The 10,465-nt window shown below is 40.8% G+C and overlaps 1 protein-coding gene across 1 annotated transcript in view; it reads left to right on the top strand.

Moving 5' to 3' along the window:
• The first annotated feature begins 262 nt into the window (after nucleotides 1-262).
• LOC122347964 (potassium voltage-gated channel subfamily KQT member 1-like) overlaps nucleotides 263-10,465 on the top strand; it is a 28,289-nt gene continuing 18,086 nt past the window's right edge. Inside the window, exons 1-5 of the mRNA XM_043243195.1 lie at nucleotides 263-775; nucleotides 3,998-4,088; nucleotides 9,672-9,798; nucleotides 9,886-9,964; nucleotides 10,084-10,180. Coding sequence (XP_043099130.1) covers nucleotides 480-775; nucleotides 3,998-4,088; nucleotides 9,672-9,798; nucleotides 9,886-9,964; nucleotides 10,084-10,180 — 690 coding nt within the window. The 5' untranslated portion in view covers nucleotides 263-479. The remainder of the gene's footprint in view (nucleotides 776-3,997; nucleotides 4,089-9,671; nucleotides 9,799-9,885; nucleotides 9,965-10,083; nucleotides 10,181-10,465) is intronic.

Genomic DNA, 10,465 nt, shown 5'->3' with positions numbered 1-10,465 from the left:
GAGTCCCTGAAGTCGTCCTCAGTGTGCAAAGATGGATGTCAAAAGTTTTCACTCCCCAGGTTTGCCCTTTATTTGCACTATTCAATACAAAAATAGCTGATATATTTATTCACATTAAACATTTATCTGATACAATTCATTTCATGATTTACCTTTGGTGGCAATGGCATGTGGCTGTGTGCTTCCTGGTACGTCACTCACGGTTGAGTTATTAGTATTTATGCGTGTAGTTTCACGCAGACACAGTCAAGTGCCGCTGCTGATGCAGTCATGCCGCCTCCTGTCCCGCCAGCTGCACCTTACTCTCAGGCGCTGCCGTTCATCCCGAAACGCCAATGAAGCAATGCCAAAAAAGTGCCTTTTACTTTTTCTGAGCGCAGGCGTAGCACGGGATTAGCCAAGTTGTCATCACACAAAAAGTTGGTGTAGTTCTGAACCGGGTGAGAGATCATCCGCGAAAGCCTCTCCTCAGTAGCAGCATGACCTCCCCACCTCACAGCACAGCGACGGAGACTTCGTGGACTATTGGACCTTCAGAACTGGAGATGAGTGAAGCTCCGCACGTGCGAAATGACAGCGTGTGGTTCGGCAGTAGTCCCTCGGCGTCCGCGGAGCCGGCAGTGATCACTCAACGCCAGGCATCTCACCTCCATCCCCGCGTGTCCGTGTACAGCGCCACCCGTCCCACTCTCTCTAGATCCTACTTTCAAGGACGTGTGTACAATTTTTTGGAGAGACCTTCGGGTTGGAAATGCTTTGTGTATCATTTTACAGTGTGAGTATTTAATTCCGATTGCTTTTGAGAACGAGAAACGGTGTACAGCACAATCGTGTTTTCCTATTCAGAATTATATATTTTAAAAAATGGGTTATTGTTGCAAGAGGCACTGCTTTAATCAATGTTTGATAAGAGCACGGCGTTATGCAAGATGATTGTTCAAGGTCACTTTTCATTCTGCGCGAAATAACCTTCTCTTTAGTGCAGCCTTTCAGCATCGAGAAATTAAGTTATCTTACAAACAATGAATAATTAATTTATTGCAATGTATGTCATTTATTATTGAGCTCTGCNGGAAATTAACTATTTTATGTAAACTCAAAACATGCATCAATCCAACCAACCTACAATGCTTGTTGGTTTGATTTTAATAAGTCAGAATTGTGGGCCCGTGCACAGAAAAAGCATAAAAAGCTGTTACGTCCTTACCCCAATCCTTTTGCTAAGCCTCGCATTTTTATCTCCACTACACTTCCCAAAAAAAGTAAAAGCAGAAAGTAAAAAAAAAAAAAAAATCTGAAAATTGATTGATTTCTGAAAAGCTGCCTTGAGAGGCGTTATTTGATATTCTGCAAATTTTGGAATAGCAAGTGAACAAAAATGATTGCTATCGCTTACAGTGTCTAGTACTTGATCTGAGATCATCTTTAATGCAATGAAAGCAACCTAAAAGGATGCTTTTCGGCATAAAGTAGTTGTTTTGTAATTCTCAAAATGACTGGACTGATTAGACCTTTCATGGTATCTCGAGCGGCAGAGGAGGTGATAGCGGGCGGCTAAACTTGGCTGCAGAGGTGACTCTGTTCAGCAGGGGCCCCGTGGGTTTGGTAACCCTGTGACTCAGTGCTGTTGGGCAGAGATGCCACGAGAACATGGGAATCTGACTGTGAGGCGTCGTCGTCTTGTAGAAACCGTTAACGGCTTCCCTAATCGTGGATCGTTTGACTGATACTTGGTTTAATGCGTTTGCTAGAATGATGAGCATGAGGCCGAGGGTTGGAGGTTAGTCTGTAATTAACTGGTGGCTTGTCATGTAGCACATGCATTTTATTCAAAGTGATTTATGGTGTACTAATATTGTGATGGTCCCTATAGAGAAAATTGAGGTTAATTGCATCGCTTAAGGGCACAATTGGGCTCTCTGGGCTCCTCAGTGCATAATTCATCCCCCACCTGTTGCATTTCTAGCCCAGGGCCTTGAGCGGTAGTCGACCACTTGACCACACTGTTAACTGCAGCAGGAAATTGAAGAGTCTCGCCTGAATACGGAAGCGTTCTTCTGTGGTGTGAGTGTAGGAGGAAGGCTGCGTTAGCCAAGAATGTGCACAGGCTTATCGCCGCTTCAAAGCCTGCAAAGCCATGGGAGAACGAAAGGCACTTATCAAAGCGTGACCCTTGTTTGCGTGCATGTGCACATGCTGTTGGAAAAACTAGTAATTGTGTGCCGTTCATTGTTATTGTTATCTGGCCAGCGGTATAAGTGAGTGAAATGTCCCTCGATGTCACGCGGCCTTTACTAAGCACAACAGAGAAATGTAGAAGAAAGGTAGAAGCGACCGATTTAATCACACTGTAGGATTCAGTTAGTGTTTAGCACTTCAAGAATCTCTGTCTCTGTCTCCGTCTGTCTATGTACGTATCTTTCTGTTTGTCTGTGTCTATCTATCTATCTATCTATCTATGGGTATCAATCTTGACGTCTATCTACCATCTGCTTGCTTGCCTGTCTCTCCGTGTCAAACTCTACGTTAGCGTTGGCAAATTTGACTTTTCTGGTTAAAAATGATTATGCGTATTCGCTTTGCTTGCCGTTAATTACGGATGCACCCAGTTTTGGTTCGTGGGATTCAGCGGCGACTGTGGTTGACTCTGTGGTTGTCTTTAGCTCAGTTTGCACACACGTCAATTGATTCTTTCTGATGCATTGCTTCCCCAGACTTTCCTTTTTCACTCTATTAAATGCTACAAATTTTTTCGGTTTCTGCAGGTATGAATAGTTAAAATAGCATGCTGCATATTTGATTCTGTTTATCTCCACTCGTCAGAACACTGCTTCTCATTGCTCTGATTATTTTCTGTTGATCTTACCTCTAATTGCTGTAAGCAACACAGTCGTTTGCTGCGTTTATCATCCACCGACTAACCGCCGTGGATTGGTAGATCCATTATTCGTCGCATTGCACGGTAGCCTGCGGCGTGTTTATTGACATGTAACTTCTCCCACAGACTGCTCGCGGCTGGTTCAAGGTCATTCAGCAATAATGATTACATAATAATATAGATATTTGTCAGGCAGCCATCTTACCCCAAGGTTATGTTTGTATGTTTACTTACATTTCTGGCCCCTCCCTCTGAATTTGTGATGACAGGCAACAGCTGGGCACTGTTTGTCTGTGGCAGCTGGGTTTCATACCTCTTGGTGTTTCATTTTTATTGTTAATTCAGTCAGACTGATGAATTATTGAGCTGATGAAGCTGTTGTAATGGGTTAAGCGTCATCCCAAAAAACAAACACTGAAAAATAGCATTTACAAATTAACAAAGCGTGTACTGAATACTGTGCTGTTGTTGCTGTGTATCAGATTATATTAACGTACATTTTTAATTACAAGATTGATTTAGTTCCTAATTAATCAATAAGGTATTTATATACCAAAAAGCTGTTTTTTGCATTCTTCTTTATATGCTGTTAGACCGGTTACTTAGGATTTGTTCAGATTGATCACATGGCTGCCTGTGAGCAAACAATCTTTTCTCACCAAAAGAAGATCTTTTTCTTTTGTCTCAGGAGTTACAACAAAGCCTCTGTTTGGTTTCGACTGCGTGCACACGATGACCTTGCAGTGATGTGTTACAGGGACTTAGAAATCAATCTGTACCCTTTACAACACATGCAATTTTGTTTGTTTTTTCCCCTCTCTCTCTCTCAAAAAAAAAAAAAAGAATAAAAAATCAGATTTCTTAAAATAGAATAATTTAGTCAATCAAAAGGCCTATGAGAAAAGATGCATTTCCTTAAACGAATATATTCAGGCTGATTCCAGCTAACAAATATATTTTCTATGAATTTTTAATCATTTCTCTGAACGTTCAAAATGTCCAGTTGTTTTTTTCTTGGTTATGTAAACATTACATTGATAATTTACTTGTGATCACCAGTAAGAGACGTGTTATTATTGTTATAAATGATGACGTGACGTCTTCTTTTTATGTCTACAGATTCCTCATTGTGCTTTCTTGCCTGATCCTCAGTGTGCTGTCCACCATTGATGAGTATCAGACTCTGGCTAATAAAACACTCTTCTGGGTGGTGAGTCTCAATGCTTTAGACTTACAGTGTGTAATATTGTCAAATGAATCTAAATAATTTTGCTGCCTAATACAATATATAATACCTGGTGATGATGACCTTGGATAATTGTAGAAAATAGGCATAACGCACAGGAATCATCAACTAATCTGGATTTACAGCGTTGGACCCAAAAGCAGCTATTGAAGATGGTATTGATAATATTCACATTTGCATGCGTTTTTATTTATATATTGCCTTTATTTAGATATTGCTCGTTCTCCAGAGAGTCTGCTGCCATCGACCTCTTCCAGCAGAGGGCAGCAGTTCGTCACTTTTCATCTCATTTGATGCAGTAGCTTTACATTTTTGGTTGCTCCCTTCTTGAAACTAGAATGATTTTTGCCCACATCTAATGTAGGAAAAAGAAACACTCATGTAATTTATCATACAAGGAACGTTAAAGGGTCATCAATTACTTATTATTATTATTATTGTTTTGAGTTGATCACAGTAACAGTAGCTGGGAAGACTGTAACTGTCAAGCTGTCAAGTTGTTATTTACTGATCTTTCTCTTCTCTGCCTTCAAAACAGGCCAGACAACACGAGGAGAAAGGGAATATGAGCTAGGGCACACGGCACAGTTAAATGTGCCAAAGTGAATACGATTTGAGAACGTGGGCATTCGTTTTAACACTTTTCATTTTGAGAACCACTGTCTTGATGAATTTAAGGCCTGGTAATACCCTCAGCATTGTAACTGACACCACAAAGTCTCCGTTGGAGGAGCTGGCTCGGTTCACAGAAGATGAAGGTGTTCTGTTGTCTAGAACGGCAGCTTGAGCTGGCACTCTTAAATCATTCTGTTTACTTTGTTCAATAATCCATGGCAGCGTTTCTGCTAAGCATTAATTGCTTCAGGCCTTGTTAGCGCATCTGAGGCTTTGTTTTGATCAATATTCAGATCACAGACTGTCAAGTAATTAATGCGCTCGTCGAAGCATTTCCTCCCTGACAGGGGCTGTGTTAAATATGAACATAATCAATACCAGATTCAAAAACAATAGCTAGCTTTTGTGTCAAAGGTCCAAAGCCTCAATGCCATATGTCTAGATTAGTCAATACTCCCCGGCATGCAATATGCGTGTTTGCAAGCTTACGCTGCCTGTTTACAGGTCGAAGAACGGAGACAAAAGAGAATCAATTGTCTAAGGCTGGCAGAAAAAGGAAAAAAGGAGGGTTGGAGATTATAACTAGTGACTGCATGTCAGAGGTCAATCCGACCGCCGGCTAATGGGATTAAATCTATGCGCTGTGTTCATTAGCTGATGCCTCGCATCGCAAGTTAAATCCACAATCTAGGGCTTGGTGCAGAAAAGGCCCTTTTGGATTAGCTTTCTTACAGCAGCTCTGAGCTTAACCAAGCTTACAACAGGTGCTATCTATTGTGTGTTAAGGGTAACTATCAAAAATCAAATAGCGTACTTTTAGCATGGGTGGATACTAACTTGAGGGAGAAGGGTGTTCTCACAGGAAGTAGAACCCTTGTTTTAGGGGCTGAAACCCTTATTTAGACCCAGCCACCATGTCATCCCTACCCCCCACCCAGTTCACACCCTATTTTAATGAGGCACGGCCCTCTACATTGCGTCTCACAGCTGTTGAGGCAAACAAAAGCACACTTGCCCCTTTCTACATCTTTTCATGACGTTCAAACTGCTCGCTAAGCCACGATCAAAAGTTCTTTACAACGCTTAAATGTTTATGGGTCACAGACGTATAAGAGTATCCATGATTAAGAAATAACATAAATAAATAAATGTAAAAAAGAAAATATATTCTTAGATCTTTGAATGTCTTTGTATCCATGTTGTGAAACACGTGCCAGTGTATATGTTGATTTGTTAAAAAAAGTAAAAAATTGTATTTGTATATACACTTCGATGATTAGAATGTTATTTACTTTATAAATATTAAATATTAATATTTATTGTGGGGCATAAACTGTGCTGATGGTCTAGCTAAGAAAAAAGTTAATTTTGTACTCTCTCACTCATAAAAGGTCAAATTTTGTGATATTTTTAGAGATTTGTTGATTTTTGACCCATGCTTGTAGATTGGACCACATGGTGACCAAAATTTGTTTTAATATTAATAGGCAATGGATCAGTTTTGTTGAAATATTTCTTCCCTGTTAAATAATGATGAAATTTTACAAGAAATTCTGTTCTTGTAATGAGACTTTTCTTCTTCGTTCTCCTTCATATCAGGAAAGTGTCCCGGAATAAAAATCACTAATTAATTAAAAATCAATTAACATATTTTCGAAAAGAATTAATAGACACCATACACCATATTATTAATCCTACCGGTTTAGCAGATCTCATGTTTTTAGATCCCCACATTTTCTTTTCTTTTTTACTTTGAGTAAGTGCTTATGCAAATGAAGCTAAAGCTTATCAGGCAAATCTTACTAAGTGCAGATTAATCATTAACTTAGATCAATTGTTCAACTCTTTTACCGGTGTCAGCCTCTAATAGTCTTGATAGGCCCTCTTAATCCATATTAGCATGACATTGTTTCACCGTGAGCAGGGAGAGCTACTGCACATTAGCACTACTTACAGCCACACACATGCCACTGACACTTATTAACTGAGTCTATTCTGTGAGCGAAAAAAGACCATTGTGTGTGTCACACTTCTGGGGTGATGCCTCAGAGGTCGATCATTACCTGCGTAACAGCGCCAGGCGGCAGAAGTCACACGGGCGCTCGAAAGTCACGCAGGACACCGCACTGTCCCGACACCGCGTGCCTCGCAAAATCCCACACCCAAGGGTTGTGATCTCACCTCTCACGTGCTTCCCATGTGAAGCGTCATGGCTGTCGTCGAACTTCCTCCATATGCTAAGTGTGATAACACATCATGAAGCTCTGTCTCGAGGTGTTGTGAGGACAGTAGTCCCGCCACGAGGTGTTAACCCCTTTTCCAGGCAATTATCAGCTACAGATAGAACCCTCCCCTAATTGGACAGAACACAGATGTCGCTGTCTTTGTCAGTGAGGGCCTTGTGTTAACCGAGGCCCCCCGTGAATGGCTAATATAACTGTAAATGAACAAAAGCCTATATAATGATGAAATGTTTCCTATTTGAAACCACCATGAATGTGCAATGAGCATTTATTGCTGTATTTGAGCAATCTGTGGTAATGTTTTAACCCTGGGTCAAAGGAGCTTTTAGGCTTTTTGTGATTCATGCAGCTAATAGAAACTAAACATTACCCTTGCATTTTTCTGTAGCTCTCTAAAAGATGTTCTGCAGCGATTAGGGATGTGATGTGATTAATTGCCTGAAGTGATATTCGCCGTTATGAAGTGAAAGCACTTCCTAACCCCTGGAGTTTTTAAATATTCGTTTCTAAAGCTGGTGGTGTTTGAGGTGTTAGGACAAATCGCCTTCATCCAATTTGCAGTGATAAAACACTTCATCGGTTACCCTCCCCCACAGCAGCAAATGTCGTTCTATTGTGTGTGACAGGATGTAAAGGACTGCTGGGAAATGCAGATAAATCTGTGTATCTTCTCAAAAACGTTTTAATGTGAGGCTTTTCAGTCAGAGGGGTTAAAGCGAAATATTTCTCCCAAGTGTGGAAATTGTGTCACCATTTACTCGCCCTCATGTCCTTCCAAACCTGTATGATTAAAGTTCTTTCATCACACGTTCTCCAGAATAGCATTTTTGATCTAACCATCCCTATAAAACCCATTGATTCCAAACTAATTGCTTAAAAGCCTTCATAATGCCACACCAGTAGCTTATTTGGATTGTGTCTTTCTTTTCAAGAGTGTGAAGGGTTAGTTAATGCCACCGGGCTTTGTTTATTATCAGACTTCAAGTGTTTACTTTGGCGAGAGCATGAAAGGCTAAGGCAAAAGAAGCCACTCGATGCCAAGTCACGAGCTCATAATAAGTCCATTTTTAATATTTAATGTAATCTTGTAAGATTGAGGACAAGGGTCAGCTGGCCCTTGCTGTTATTACAGTGAACCCTTCCTCTGCTCACCCTGGCGACCGCATTCCAGCTGCGTTTTGGATGAGATATCTCATCGCCATGGTAACTGAGAGAGGCCCTTGCATCTGGGGTCCTGTTTCCTCTCACCCTACACCAAACCCCCCCTCAAAACTGATCCCATGGCCTCTGTCGCCCACTGGCCGTCCACCCAGACCTTTCGAATGCCAGCTGGTCAGTGTGATCACAAGCCTAGATTTAATTAGATAGCGAGTAGCAGCAGCATGGAGTGAGAACTTCTAATCGGACGTCTAATTAGAGAGTTCGAAAAGACTATTCTGAAATATTTTGAATATTTTATGCTATTTTGAAACATTAAGAAAACATAACTTTAGCTCTTTCTTCTATCATTTATCGAATAAATGAATAATGAAGTATGATTGTAATTTTCCGAAATGCACCTAAAAATATCTAACTGGCGTGTAACTTGACAAATAGTGAGTCGGCCTACTTTCAGTTGCTTTGCAGGCTCTCTCCTCTGCCGTGACCTCAGCTGGTCCAGCTCACTTTTCTGCTACTGTGTGTTGTTTCACACCTCATGTTCTGTCTGTTCCCACAGGCTAGGGCTGTGCCTGCAATTTCATTTCATTTTTGGAGGAGCTTTAGACAGGCTAGGCAAGCGAACTCTCCGGCTTTGTGCCAGCAGCCGTCCCTAGGCAGCTGACCAAGCTCCTTCTTAGCCTCTTCTCAGACCCGGATCCAGCTCTCCAGACTGCTTATGTGACAGAGGGCTTCACGGCCAGCCTCATAACTCATACATGTCTGGTTCCTCGCAGCTCTCAAAGGGCCTGCGCTCAGCAGACTCTCAGCCTTCTTTTGTTTTCTCTTCTTTAAGAAGGAGACGAGGGCAACTGCTGTTGTTGGCCATGACCATGAACCAGCCGTCCTGTGTTTTTCACACAGCCCTGTGTCAGTGTTAATACGCATCTGCTACACGCATCCCATGTATATTAGTATTATATGCTTTATGAATTGCAAACTACGTTCCAAATGATGCGTGACCAAATAATTTATTCAGCTATTATCTTTTATCCCACACAAACAACAAATACGACGAATTCAATGGATTCTTTGTCTACTGAGCTGTTGTTATATATCATGGTCATGGGATTGCTGCGTTGAGTTGCAATAGGTGCACAGCACACAGTGGAGGATTTTGTTCTGGGCATACCTCATAAATATTTTAAAAAGGCAGTACTATTCCTCATGAGGAATATCTAGATCGCCATAGAGCTCTACAATGACAGCCATTCACATTTTCTACATAATAAAGCTGTATTGTTAAACCCATTCTCAAAGCAGACGTCTCATTGCTCAAATAAATTACCTCCCTGTACTTACAGAGTTATATTGTAGCACGGCATTTCTCTGTTGAATCAATTAGCTCTTTATACTTACATTGTTATGTTCTAGTAAATCTCACATTAAGTCTCAGTTACAATCATTTCTCATCGTCATAAGCGCATAATATCACTAATATATGCATTTAGCGCTCTTTTGTGTAAGTGCGTCTGTCTCTTTCATTCTGCAGGAATTAGTGCTGGTATTGTTCTTTGGAGTGGAGTATGTGGTACGCCTGTGGTCAGCCGGATGTCGGAGTAAATATGTGGGAATTCAGGGCAGGCTACGCTTTGCCCGGAAGCCCATTTCTGTTATCGGTGAGCTTGTAAATTCATTTTCAAAAGAGCCTCTTTTAGTTTTCTGGTTGTTTTTATTGATCTGTCTACATGTGTTTCCTGTTCTAGACATGATCGTTGTGGTGGCCTCCATTGTTGTGTTGATATTTGGCTCTAAAGGTCAGGTATTTGCCACCTCTACTGTCAGGTAAGGTTAATATCATAATAACAAGTCCAGGGGTCTTGTCCCATGTGGAGCAGGATTAATGACATTTAGATGTAATTTGTTTACATTGTTTTAAAGTCATGACATGATGTTGTTTACAGAGGAGTCCGCTTCCTTCAAATCCTGCGAATGCTGCATGTGGATCGACAGGGAGGAACCTGGAGACTGCTTGGATCGGTAGTCTTTATTCATCGGCAGGTGAAGCATTTGTTTGTTAGTTTTTTTTATTTTTCAAATCCCAACAGATTCATGGATGTTGGTAAAGAACTTAAAGAATGCTTTAAGCGGATTATTTCTGTGGAGGCACTCAGCAGACCAACAGCAAAAGAAAAAAAATGGCCAATTTCTGTGAATTGTCAGTGGTTTTTTTAAAGAGGAGAATAAAGGAACATGCAGTGCAGTTAGAACATTTTAGAAGTATTTTATATTCGGTATTTAAATAGTGTTTTAAATGTACATGATTAAAAAATAATAATGACATTT

The sequence above is a fragment of the Puntigrus tetrazona genome, chromosome 7 (genome assembly GCF_018831695.1).
Source record: "Puntigrus tetrazona isolate hp1 chromosome 7, ASM1883169v1, whole genome shotgun sequence".
NCBI lineage: Eukaryota > Metazoa > Chordata > Actinopteri > Cypriniformes > Cyprinidae > Puntigrus > Puntigrus tetrazona.
This window is presented reverse-complemented; position numbering and strand designations above follow the sequence as displayed.